This window comes from Dendropsophus ebraccatus, chromosome 10 (assembly GCF_027789765.1).
Source record: "Dendropsophus ebraccatus isolate aDenEbr1 chromosome 10, aDenEbr1.pat, whole genome shotgun sequence".
NCBI classification, from domain to species: domain Eukaryota; kingdom Metazoa; phylum Chordata; class Amphibia; order Anura; family Hylidae; genus Dendropsophus; species Dendropsophus ebraccatus.
Window position 1 is genome coordinate 28,277,016 of NC_091463.1, and position 14,508 is coordinate 28,291,523.

A 14,508-nucleotide genomic window follows, 5' to 3' on the forward strand; every position below is an offset into this window, starting at 1 on the left:
ACTTAGCTCTTCTGCAAAGTGTTTTTTAATGCACCTTCTATATCAATACTGTAATTTCTTGTCAATCTAAATGTCAACAGCCATGTAGCACGTTCAATTCTACTAAAGGTTTAAAGATCTGCACATTGGATTTTAGAGGGTCATTTTGCAACCTTTTTTTTATTTCTCCAGCGTATCTCCGAAGGTAAAAAAAAAGTGTGTGTGATCTAATACAGAAGGAACAATCAAGGAATACATTGAAGCAGGGATATGCCTTGTTGTGTGGTTCTAAGCAAGAATCTATAATTTGCATCTAAGTAAATTTCATACATATTGAGGTGGGCCTTGTTGGGGAACAGTCAGACTTGGAAGGAAAAGGCAAAGTTGTTGAGTGTAGCCGAGATGTAGTAAAGCAAGGGGGTCTCCAGCTTCAACAGAAAAGGCAACATTTTTCAGTTAAATAGTTAAAAAAAAAATTTATGTATAAAAAAAAAAAAAAACTCTTGTCTGGATATCTCTTATGGGCAGCTGGTCCATTCTTTACACTAGTTTTTTTTTATACATGGGGACATATTTTGTGCCTTGGCTAAGGGCAGGTATTTAAAAACAGCTCAGAATAGTACGTCTGGCTTGTCTGAGCAGGACATAATGTCCCTAGTGTGTCAGCTGAATGCTACGGGGTATCGTATAAAGTGAGTTCATTGATCAGTCTATGTACACTTATTATACAATGCATTCCTGTCACAAGCAACAGCTTGTACTCAGTCCGGCTCCATTCACACTGTCGCCATTAGACGCTATAAAATCTATGTGACCAGGATTCCCCAGAACCGGCCACCTCTCAACATCACCAGACGCTTTCGTCCTAGCTTCGAGGTTAGGCTCATGTTCCACATAATCCGAGAATTACAAGTACATCTGAAAAAAATCAAGCCTCTCACCCCTTTACCATGTCTTCATATTCAGTGACACATCAATCTTTGTGGTTACAGAGCCATTTACAGGGGCATTCCAGATAAATTTCTTTCTAGCCAACTGTGCTCAGTTAAATAGGAAAAAAAAACGTCCTCGAGTCTTGTCAGCTCAAGGAACTTCGGATTCAGTCAACCAGTGGTTGAGTTGGGACACCACTGTGGCCACTGGTTGGTTGAGTGGGAAGACCCTTCTGCAACAGACACAAGGAAGTGAGGATGGAAAGTGTAGGCTCTTTTCCTATTTAGCTAAATTAGATATTAAAAAAATCTATAATATATATAATTCTTTAATATTAAATCGCTAGTGACAGGTCTCAATACAGAACATTGTATTCCATTCTTCCCAATCAGACCCTTCCGGTCCCAGAACAATAGTAGGCATTTGACTAGCTTATCTACCGTACACTATACCAACCAGGCCCTGCTTGGCAAAGCAGCACCGGTGACCCTTCACACATAAACATACACACACATAATAGCAGCAGCAGTGATGTTGGTCTTTATACAGCATTAAGTAACAATGTGGCTGTGAATCTTATCTTGGAGTCAGATAAAACACACACTAGAAACAGCTGATGCATTTTTTTGTGTGTCTTTGTCTCTCTCCAGCATCTTCCTCTTCCTACTTGTCCCTCCCATTGACCTTTATGGGCTTCAGCCGTAACCTAATCTCTGAGTGATTGGTGGAGGAGGTAGTTGGTATAAGAGGAGGCGTAAAATGAGTTCAGAAATCGTTAGTGACCATTTCCATCTATTAGATGTTTGTTTGAGCTACAATATGCATATAATGCCTTTAACCTGTTTTTCCCCCTTGTTACCTTTATCTTGTGTAGAATCCAGTCTGTCCATGAATGGCCATGTAAATTATTATTATTATTGGAGCCTTTTTTGTGTTTCTAAAGGTATCCTAACACTATAGAGAGAACCATTGATCCCCATCCCAGTGTCCTCCTCAACCTTACCATCTCTGTCCCATCATAAGATGCCAATGTGAGCCTCCAGATCTGTTTGGGTTGGGCAACGTTATCCCAACCCACACTCCCCTCCAGCATCCCTAGATGCCGGGAGTCGAATGCTGAGTAGTTGGGGTCAGAGAACATTGCCGAAACCGAACGGTTTGGCAAGTCTGCTCAACTCTACAATATCTTCTGATGCTTTTGTTTTCAGCTAAAACAGTACACTGTGTGCACAGAGCCATAGTCTGCCTTTCTAGTAAATATTGGGTTATAATAAATACTCTGCTTTGCCTTTACAATGTGTGACCATTCACATTTGTGTATACTCAAAGCTTTCGGTGGTTGCCAGCATCAAAATGGTGTGCTTGCTATGTTTGTATGCTAAAGAAATTCACAATAAAAATACATTCACGTTTCTTTTGGACCAATTGTTGATGCAAAAGGTTTTATATTATTGTTATACTGTTCTGTGTTTTTGTTGGTATTTTTGCTCTTTGAAGTTCAAAGAAAAAACTTTGAAAGTAAATATCAGAGTGACATTTTCATGAATGTTTACCATGGTCTGAAAAAAGAACTTACCTGTCTAGCATCCACCATTGAAGAGTGAAGTTTTGTTTCTTGTTTTTTTTTCTTTTTTTTTTTTTTTCTTTACACTTTGAAAAGTTTTTTAGGATTGTTAAACTAGAAGTAATTTTTTTTTATTTTGTGTCTATTTATATTACGTTTTATGTTTGTTTTTTTAAGATTATTAATTTTTTTTATCTCATTACTACTATGTATATCTAAAATAAATCTAGATATCTTGCAGTTTTCACACTGACCCTTGATCCTCACAGTAGGCTGACACTTCTGCCGAGGTCAATTTTCAGCAGTCTTATTATTATCACAGGCATGGTTTCAGTGAAGGGTAACACCTATATATAGATAACACTGTTCACAATAGGTGATGGTCGCAGCTCATCTTCTGTCTTGTCATTTCACGGTGACTTGTGCATAGATAACAGAGCATGCCTTGAACTTTCATAGAAGTCAATCACTGGTTTCTGTGTCTTTTGAATTTATGTTGATTTTCTGTTCTAGAGAGGATTCTGGCTATAGATGGATATGTTCCAGGTGTACACAGGTTGTCCCAGTGTCTACTGGTGGGTAACCTGGACTGCTGATTGAAGCTTTGGGATTGGGACAGAGAGATGCCAAGCTGCAGAAGGACGCCATGAGTGGTGACCTTGAGGACCTTCAGTTTCAGTCTTGTGCACCTACCCATTATTGCCCAAGCTTTTTCACTAATTATTTAGAGATACAGCCATATGTCTGGGCCATATTTCTTTTCTTTCCTTTTCTTTTTTTGTTGTCACTTCACTTTCCGTGTTTGTATAGATTTTTACTGGATGTTTGGGAAGTTTTCCAAAGAGGTCTAGGGGAGGCGTTTGTAGTTTTGGATGGACCATGTACTTTGTTCTCCTTGGTGGACACTAAGGGTTGGGTTCTCCCTAAGCCATCTATCCTGGACCCATGCCGGAGCCTTTTGGCCCAGAGGGGAATGGAATGGTGGAACCTGTGTCTTTTACGAGGCTGCATCCTTGTGTATTTTCTTTATGCACATACTCTGGCTCAATAGGAAAAGTCGTCAAAGATCCATCTCCAGACCACAGGTTCCAATGGTCCATCTATTTCCTGTGGTTATCGGCAGCTCCAGCAAGTTGGCTATCCCCATAATTAATTTGAGTGCGAACAACCCCAAAACCTTAAAGTGATGCCGTTAATCCCACCCCACCCTGCTTACTCTTGCTTCATTTCATCAGTGGACAGTGTCACCTAGGCGGGGCTGCACGGCAGAGTGCCCAGCTGTTTTGAAGCCCCCCCTAGGTGACACTGTCCACCGATGAAAGGAAGCAGTTTTACAGCAGAAGGAAGACACACAAGTTTTATACAGGTATATTTTAAATGTGCAGCATCTAAACCTGTGGATGGTGCAGAGAACCGCACATAGAGTGTGTGTGTGTGTGTGTGGGGTGATAATATCACTTTAATTATCCAAGCTGTAAATTTCCATTATTCATTATGATCATCTCCATGCTGATGTGATAATTTGTTCTGCTAAAATATAACTAAGAGAAGTACCAAGTCTAATTACGCACCTGTTACATGCACATTATCTGTTTCTATATTATCATCTTTTTTGGGTAGCAGAAGGAATTTTGAGGAATGGTCCGTTCCCCCATCTGAAGACCTGAGAGCCACAAATGGTTACAGACAACAGTTAAACTTAATAGATGATGCCCTTAGCTAAAGTTTGGTGTGTGTTAATAGATGTTAAGCAACATGTTCGTCAGATCTTTTCCGTACACTATCCAGTGTTTGTAGTACTAATAGTGAAACAACATATACAAATGCTTGGCAAAGTTTTTGTCTATTGTTAGTAAAACAAAGAGCAGAGTAAGGGCGTAATTCTGCTCGGAATCCCGTCTGCCTCAGTGTATCAATACGATGCCTCGTACGCGCCTCCACTCTCAGCCACTCTCCGCTCAAAGAATTGACATGTCAATTCTTTGAGCGGAGCCGCAGGAGGCATCGTATTGACACACTGAGGCAGATGAGATTCCGAGTGGAGTTCGCTGCGGAATTCCGCTACTTTTGCTGAATGTGAACATACCCTAAGGGGCCATTCACATGGGCTGAGCAAGTTGCCATAATGAGCAGCAATCTCGTTGATCGGCATTCATTTAATGAGTTTTTGCACTCTGTTATTGTTCCGGTCGGGCTGCACCAGTGATCACTTGATCGTTCATGCGGCTGTTTCCTTTCAGAATAGTTGACTGTATGTCATCTGTTTACATGGGTGATATGAAGTTGATAACAATGTTTTAAGACCTGCACAAAAGAGCGATCAACTGAAAAACAAATGTTTTCTCAATTGTTGGCTGACAGGTGGCCCTTCTACACAGGCCGAATATCAGGAATTGAACATTCCTAGAATACTCATAGAGCCGGTAATTGGCTAGTGTTGAGAGGCCTTATGGATGGCATGGTCACCCTAGCGACTTCCCAGTGCGTCTTCTGCTGTATCTATCGTTAACTCTTGTAAGCTTTTGTTTTATTAGATGCAACACTCCTCTGTAACTGTGATATCTTATGGATTTTTACTAATCATAGTTGTCCATTTTATCTTCTATGCTGATTTTTTTGTCCAGATCAAAGGTCAGCTGTAACCTGGTCACAAGTTAGTATGGCAGATCACTCAGGAGGGTAGGGACATTGGTTGGAAATTGAGCTGTCAGGCTGCAATTCCGATTTCACTATGATGACATGTGCAAACATGCAGGCTGATCTATTGTGGTGTTTTTTGTTTGTTTATTTGCTTTTAACACTAGGATACATACAATGCAATGTATTCTGAGTCTGAGGTTTCCATAGTCTATATTACCGTGCACTGCCAGAGCAAAAAAAAAAAAAAACCTGCAGATAGGACGCCATATCATCAGTCTGTTGTTGGGGAACCCTTGAAACAAAAAAATGTCTTCCAGAGCAGATGACTTCTATAACCCATCATCTGTTCTGTTCTCTTGTTAACCAGTTTGATAATTGTTTGGCGTATATGACTATATATGTAGTAGTATCAACCTCGTCTTAGGTAGACTTTAGTCTATTTGTGCTTACACTGGGAAAACCCTTCAGGATATCCTCATTGAGGCAACCCATGAGAATGTTGAAAAACCAGTTTTGCAAACTACAGTACTATACTTGTAATGCTAGGTGATACTACAATACTACACTGAAAAGACAGCATCGACAACTGGTGCGTCTGAGCATTTGTAGAGCAGAGCCAAATCTCCCGGGAATTCACATTGACTTGTAGAATACCGTGGCTTTCATACGGACTTCATACGAATTATAGAGCGATTTAAGATTTCCGACAGCTAAGGCCGTGTTTTGTCTTGTCTTTCAGTCACATCAAACTGTATGTGTGAACTGGAATGTTGCCATGGACGGAACTCACTGCCTAGAAGATCAGAACAGTCCCCTCTGCAAAGTCCAAGGACAAGACTATCAACACGATGGCCAAGTAAGTTCAAACGCTTTGTTCAGTGGCTTTAAGTCGGGTGCAATTTATTTTTTATTCTTGTTATTTTTATTTTATATATACCTAAAAATCCCTCTAATTTGGCATTAAAGAGACCTGGTAGGTGCCAGGATATCAGTCATATTATTGGATGGTGATAAAAAAATTGATAAAACTCAATTAGCTGAGATAGTGAAGTAGGTTACAACAATATTCAATCATGGGACTATTCGGAATTGTGTGATGGGTGAACTTGATTTTAGGGTTTTGTACTAGAAATTAGTGCACAGCTGCCGAAGGTCTGTCTGTCTCTTTTGTAAATAATAGTATTATTAGGCCTATCTTAAAGGGGTTATCCAGCATTAGGAAAATAAAAAAGCTGCTTTATATTAAAACTGCGCCACTTACATCCTCAGTTTGTAAGCGGCACTGCAGCTCAGTAGTTGAGTTGTAATACCACACACAGCCTGTGGATAGATGAGGCACTGTTTATGGAATAAAACAGCAATTATTATTATTATTTATTTTTTTTTAAACCCAGGATGACTTTGTAACACTATTAATCAAGTACAGCCACATGCCCAAAGGGAATGTATCTCCTAGATTTTTTTTTTTCCTGATTACAATCAGACACAATTTTTTTAATTATCTGTTTTTATTTTCTAATTCTAATCTACTTATTTTTTTTTTGTATAATATTATGGGGTCTGCCATCCAGTCTGAGCTGTTTTATAGTTATGTTTTAAAGCAAGCCCCGTGCATCTAGGCAGCACTATATTGGAGCTGTCCCATTGTCATAAATAGAAAGTTTCTTGGCATGCTCTGTGACCTCTGTAACTGTGAACATCTATTGTCTTTTCTATGTACAAGTGCTACCTCTACTTGTTGTAGACATCATTTACCAGCAGTCTGATGACACATTCCCTTCTTCTCATTCCACATAGACTAATGAACTAAGTCATTGTCCATGAGTTGTCTGTTTTTTTTCCACCTGAAAGCATATCCCTTCTGTTCATAAGCAGTGTGTAATAAGGGCCGGACTGGGACATAAAATCAGCCCTGACACTCAAACCTCAGCAGCCCACATACCATATCCTCCCTGATATATTATAGATAGCGGTGTAATAGACATGCTGTAGCGAATTCTGCTCACTACTCCCTACTTCCTAATTATTTGAACCTCACCCTCAACACACAAAAAAACAACATAATCTGCTGCATACAGGTGCGGGGGAGATATAAGTGACAGGACCTTAAGTCCAGTGTAAATTTTTAAAATCATTGGGGGAGATTTATCAAACATGGTGTAAAGTGAAACTGCCTCAGTTGCCCCTAGCAACCAATCAGATTCCACCTTTCACAGACACTTTGGAAAATGAAAGGTGGAATCTGATTGGTTGCTAGGGGCAACTGGGCCAGTTTCACTTTACACCATGTTTGATAAATCGCCCCCTTCCAGCTGAAGTTACATGAAGTTGCATACATGGCTATGCTGCAGCTGTCTCTGTGACACTTAAGCTGGTAGTAAAATGGATGATTATTAAAGGAGTTATTGTAGTGCAGTGCAGTTATATCCAGTGACTTACAGGAGGCGTCTTCTCTGCATGAAATGCAAGTGACGTTTTTGCTGAAGTTGTTCTCTTTTTCTTGCTCTGCTATTATGAAGACTTCTCCGGCTGTGTCTCCTCTTTGTAGGATCTACCAGACAAACATTTTAGGATCCTTGTTCCAGCATCATCCCCAAATGTTTTGCTTCACACAGTAACCATGCTCCCATATAATAAGTTAGACACAGTCTGTGCCTCTAAATAGTAGTCTGTCCCCTCTGTACCTCTATATATTATAGTATCAGGTCCCCCCTGTGCCCCGTATAGTTATACAAATCTTCTGTGCTGTGTCTCCATATAGTTATGCCAAGGAGTAAGCCATTTTTCTCCCTTTATAGTAGTAAGGCTCACTCTGTGCCCCAATATATTATAGGCCTCCTCTCTTTCCCAACATAGTATTGGACCACCCTCTTTGCCTGCATAAAGCATAGGCCCCAACTATAAGCCCATATAGTATAGGACCTCTCTAAGCCTCTGTACAGTATAGTCTGGCCCCCCCTAACAAAAGGGCCACTCAAATTTTGGATGTGACCCTATTATTAAAACATAGCGTTTATTAATACCCAATAAAAGAATAATTTTAACATGAAGATTTATGTGATACTAAAAATACACTCATGGTCACCCATATATGAAGCGTATGCCTATACTATAGTAGCTGCAGGCTACTATGCATAGAACAATACTGATGACCCAGTCCTATATTAAAAGCTGCATGGCTCCTCAACTAGTTTGACTTTGCAAAGAGCATCTGACATAAGCCCTCCTTCTGAATTTGCCCCCCTCCTCCTGATGACGATCCATGTGGAGGGGTTATCCAGAATTAGATAAACATGTCAGCTTTCTTCCCAAAACAGTGCCACATTTGTCCTCAGTTTGGGTGCGGTACTGCAGCTCCAGGGAAGTGAATGGAGTGGTATTACCACACACAACCTGAGGAAAAGGTTGGCACTGTTTTTGGAAGAAAACAACCATATTTTTCCAATTCTGGATAATCCCTTTAATTTTATAGCAATGATTATGACCATAAAGTTACTACAAGTGTGTGCAAATAGCCATTCTAATATCAAGTTTAATTGAACACAACCGTAAAAAAAAACAAAGCAGCTACTGTACGGCATGGCAAACATATATACATACATACATACACACTGTGCATACGTACATATATACATATACATACATACAGACATACACACTGTGCATACGTACATATATACATATACATGCATACAGACATACACACTGTGCATACATACATACATACATAGATACACACTGTGCATACATACATACATACATACAGACAGACATACACACTGTGCATACATACAGACATACACACTGTGCATACATACATACATACATATATATATATACAGACATACACACTGTGCATACATACAGACATACACACTGTGCATACATACATATATCCATACAGACATACACACTGTGTATACATACATACATATATATACACACTGTGCATACATACATACATACATACATACATACATACATACATATATGCATACAGACATACACACTGTGGATAGATTCATACATATATACAGACATACACACTGTGCATACATACATACATACATACATATATACATACAGACATACACACTGTGGATATATACATATATACAGACATACACACTGTGCATATATACATATATTTATATACATACATACAGACATTCACACTGTGCATACATATATACATACAGACAGACAGACACACTGTGGATAGATACATACATACATACATACATACATACATATATACAGACATACACACTGTGCATACATACATATATACATATTTATACAGACATACACACTGTGCATACGTACATATATACAGACATACACACTGCATACATACATCCACACTGTGCATACATACATACATCCACACTGCAAATATATATATATATATATATATATATATATATATATACACACACACATACATCCACACTGTGCATACATACATACATATATACATATTTATGCAGACATACACACTGTGCATACGTACATATATATATATATATATATACATACAGACATCCACACTGGGCATACATACATATATACATATTTATACAGACATACACACTGTGCATATGTACATATATACATACAGACATACACACTGTGCATACATACATATATACATACAGACATACACACTGTGCATACATACATATATACATACAGACATACACACTGCATACATACACATATACAAACATACAGACAGACATACACACTGTGAATACATACATACATGCATACATATATACATACAGACTTTAAACACACAATACACATACTGTGCACATTGCAAACTTGAACAGTCACTTACTTTCATAAATAAGCTGCTTAACTCTCAGGTGCAGACAGGTCTCCTCTTCCTACTGACAGACAGCATGGTGCTCCCCTCCCCCCTCTGCACCGACAGCAAAGCAGGAAGAAAACAAAGTCCCTGTGAGGGAGCAGGGAGAGTTGGTTGGGTCCTTACACTGGGGACAAGGGGAGGGGGCAACAGCAGCAAAGGCACCCCCTCTGAGTGAAACCTCAGCCAGCCCCTTACAGCAGCAGCAATAATACCTCATGACAGCCCTGTCGGCTCCAGTCATCAGCAGACAGCCCTGCAGGGGGCAGCAGCTTCCTCTCCTTCTGTCCTCCTGGAATCTGCTCCTCTGCGGCACGTCCAGGAAGTGACGTCAGCCGCCAGAGAGCAGGTTATAGGAGACAGACATGCCTGCGCGGCATGTCTGCTTCAGATACGGAAGTATGAAAGGGGCAGAGCGGCCCTATGTTGTTGCGGGAGTGGGGGAACCAGGGGGAATATGCCGCCCAGCCCGAACTGGCAGAGGCCAAATGAACATCGCGGCCGGCGGCCGTGATGTTCTCTCAAGCACTGCAGGGGGCCAATGCAAGTCTGCAGCGGGACTGGCGGCCCCACTGACTGTTAATCTTGGCGGCCCAGCAGGCATTTGCCCGCTCCGCCAGATTACCAATCCGGGCCTGATCTCATCCTTCTTCATTGTCTGTGGACAACAATAGTACCTATGTCTATAGAAAAAAAAAGTGGACCATACTCCTACTTTTTTTTTCCTTTTATCCCTATAGTGAATGTGTTATTAGACTATTACCTATTTTTTATGCTTTTTTGGTGGTGTTTTTTTTTTTTTTTTTTTTTTTAATTAAAAAAAAATTCAAATATTAGATTTTGTATTTTTAATAAACTAATCCGGAGACTTCTGTTTTGTACAAACCACTTACAACCAGTGTCCTCCTTATCATTACAGGTAGGATTTACAGTGAAAGGCGACACCAGTCGGTAGATAAGACTGCAGGTGATATTTACCTTCTCCCCCGTACACATGGGGAGCCGCCTTGAGGAACTGTCCAAGCAGCTGATAACTTGCATCCTGGTGGCTATTTTAAGTTATGGTTTCTATGAACCACTTGAGCTTTTCAGATTCAATCTTAGCATCCTGGTTCCCTGCAGTCTGCATCTGATTCATGCTGCCTTTGGGTTTTTTTAAACAGATGACAGGTTCCCCTTGAAAACAGTTTGGTTTAAATGGATGCCCAAATCATAAAATATTTAAAAAAAAATACACATTTAGGCTGGGTTTACACTGCATTTTCCATCTGTTTCCATTTAAGTATGTTTAATTGTTAAAGGGGTTATTTAGCGCTACGAAAACATGGCGACTTTCTGCTAGAGACAACACGACTCTTGTCTCCACTTCAGGTGCAGTTTGCAATTAGGCTCCATTCACTTCAATGGAATTAAGTGGTGAACCCCACCCAAACTGAAGACATGAGTGGTGCTGTCTCTGGAAGAAAGTGGCCATGTTTTTGTAGTGCTGGATAACTGATAACCCCTTTAGGGTTAAGGTTAATCTCGTTTTTGTGTATGTCAAAAAATGTATCTGATCCATTCTGTCTCCTCCCCCCCCCCCAAATAATGTAAGTCAATTTGCAATGGATTATGCAGTATTTGTGACATACAGCAGCATCCATTTTTACCCTCCGTTTTTGCATTAGTTTTATTCCACTAGGTACATCACAGTGTTTTCACATTAACAGACCATCGCCAGCACAGGGAAGCCGATGCCGTGATAATTTTTTCGAACCGCTGCCTGGTTCCCTCACACGGGGGCGGTCTATTCCCGAGCCCCAGCCCGCCATAAATAACGGGAGGTAGGCCTGCCGGCCCCCAGTGTGACTATCTCTCCTTTGTGATGCAGCGCCATTGATTCTAATAGAACTGCAACACAGAGGGGAGATAGTCACAGTGCTTCATGCCAGGCCAATGCTCGGGAATAGACTGGTGCTGTGCGTGGAGACCGGACCGCGGTTCAAAAAAAGGACCACAGCTCTGGCATCCCCGTGCCGGTCTGTTCATGTAGTGTGAACATGGCCATACAAGCAGAGAAACAGATTAGGAAAAAGTACACGTTGCAGTTGGTGAAGTTACCACCAGTTATAATTAATTGGATTTTTCAAAATCTGGGGAACCAGGAAAAACTTTGAATTTGCAAATCCATAGAAATTTAAAGTAAAAAAAAAAGAAAAAGGAAAAGTTAAAAAGAATTTTTCAAAGTAGTATTTATGTTCCTGTTTCTAACAAGGTCAATGTAGAGCCCTGTACTTGTGTTTTGAAATCTCTGCGTTTCCTGTTTCGTTTGCATGTCAGATCAGAATTCCCTCATTGTTTATTTCCTGTTCTACCGACTTGCCGTATATTCCACCCAAGACTCTTTGCTCGTATTCTACTCCCCTAGAGTATATAATGTCATCGGGTTGACATCCTGTATAAAGGGTGGGATTATGTCATGCATGGTGTTCCATACATGCTTAGTAGATTTGTTCATGTTATCTGAACATATAGCAAAAATCCTCACATAGTGGCCATTTACTGACCACCACTCTGTTCACTTTATTTACTTTATTCAGTTTGGCAGTTTCCATGTGTTTTTAGATGTATGTCTTTCAATTCTTGTGTTATTTTGTTAGTTTGAATAAAGATATCCCACTATTTCTTTAGGTTATTGGGAAAATAGGGCATTTATGGGTTACTCTGTAAGTCTTGGTTCTTCAGGATAATCACCCTCCAATTTTCAGTCCGCTTTCATGTTAATTGGGTACATTTAAGCACATTTATTTAAAAGAATTTAAAACTTTCTTTTTAGGTATAAAACAAAATAACACGGACAACACTATAAATAACCTGTCTTATTTATTACACTGTGAACGACGTAAAAACAGTCGGGGGGGGGGGGGGATTACATGCTCAGTCTGGAGGGGGCTATTACATGCTTAGCCTTCGGGGGCATTACATGCTCAGTCTGGAGGGGGCTATTACATGCTTAGTCTTGGGGGGCATTACATGCTCAGTCTGGAGGGGGCTATTACATGCTTAGTCTTGGGGGGCATTACATGCTCAGTCTGGAGGGGGGAGCATGACATGCTTAGTCTTGAGGGGGCATTACATGCTCAGTCTGGGGGAAAGAAGAGCATTACAAGACCTTCTTACACTTGACGACTGAGCATATAATGCTCCACTGACTAGAGAAATAGGGGGAGATTTATCAAACATGGTGTAAAGTGAAACTGGCTCAGTTGCCCCTAGCAACCAATCAGATTCCACCTTTCATTTTTATTAGGAGTCTGTGAGGAATGACAGGTGGAATCTGATTGGTTGCTAGGGGCAACTGGGCCAGTTTCACTTTACACCATGTTTGATAAATCTCCCCCTAATAATTCCTGCCCAGGCCCCACAGACTGAGAAGGATGTAATGCTCCCATGGCGGGTATTATGTGGATGTCAATGTGACTAAATAATTAAACATACAGGATCCTGTACATGTGAATTGGCCCTAAAGGGGAAGAGGACCCTGCTTGTTGCCCCATAAGGGCCTAAAATGTACATAAGGTCGGGGAGAGGAAACACAAAATGTTCTATGTAAATCTCAAAATCAAACATTGACTCTGGTGTACAGGCCAATAAACATTTCATGTTAAAATTTGTATTGTTTGAGAGTTTTTATACTCTAAGTGTCATTTCGATATAGAGAATCATGATACTAAACTTGGTATCGGTATCAAACTCAGAATTTTTGGAGTATAAGAGGCAAAAATTGGCTGGTGACATCCCTAGCCCAGCGTATCTCTAGCATCCATAGGTATTATATGGTCCATCAGTATATAAAGGTTGCAAATTACACAAGGTTATAAGTAGAAATTGGTAGCATTGTATTTTATTGTGGACGTGTAATATTTTATTACATTACATGTATATTTGCATTCATCAATGCATTTGATAAGTTTTCGGACACTACTGCTATACATGTATTTCCACCTACAGCATCAGAGTTTGTCGTATTGCCCTGGTTTTTCTAATTCTTCCAAGAACATTTGTCTGTATTTTTCTGCTGTTTAGCTTCCTCTGTTGGGGGAAGGGGAAATTATACACGCAGAATATATTGTTTTAATCAAGTAGAAGGATGCTTGTTATATCCTGACAAGCCATGAGCATGCATGGGCCCTGTCTATGGCTCCACATCCCCTTTCCCACTTAAGGCTGTATGAAAGCTCCATTACTTTAATTAGGTCTGATGGGTTGTGATAGGGAATGCTAATCTAGGTCATTGCATATGTAAATGTGCAGCTGTACTCTTGGAGCATGCCAAAGCATATCAGCCGAGGTGTCCAGTCATCACCAGGCATCAAGCCCAGCATAGCGAGGATAACTGCACTGAGCAGCCCATCCTCAGGTCAGTGGGCTCTCTCCTACAATCAGACGTTTGTAGCATTCCAGTTATTGCCTGAAAAGTATTAATATGCAAGAACCATAGAGCTATTTATACCTGCCATCTAGAAACTTAAAGCGCACC

At 40.3% G+C, this 14,508-nt stretch overlaps 1 protein-coding gene across 2 annotated transcripts in view; it reads left to right on the plus strand.

The window, feature by feature from the left end:
- Positions 1 to 14,508, plus strand: part of NEK6 (NIMA related kinase 6) — a 140,796-nt gene that overhangs the window by 75,453 nt on the left and 50,835 nt on the right. Inside the window, exons 1-2 of one of the 2 annotated variants that reach the window (XM_069943871.1) lie at positions 5,682 to 5,705; positions 5,856 to 5,972. In XM_069943871.1, coding sequence (XP_069799972.1) covers positions 5,892 to 5,972 — 81 coding nt within the window. In that variant the 5' untranslated portion in view covers positions 5,682 to 5,705; positions 5,856 to 5,891. Of the gene's footprint in view, positions 1 to 5,681; positions 5,706 to 5,855; positions 5,973 to 14,508 lie in introns of those variants that run through there. The other variant, XM_069943870.1, reaches the window with a different exon arrangement.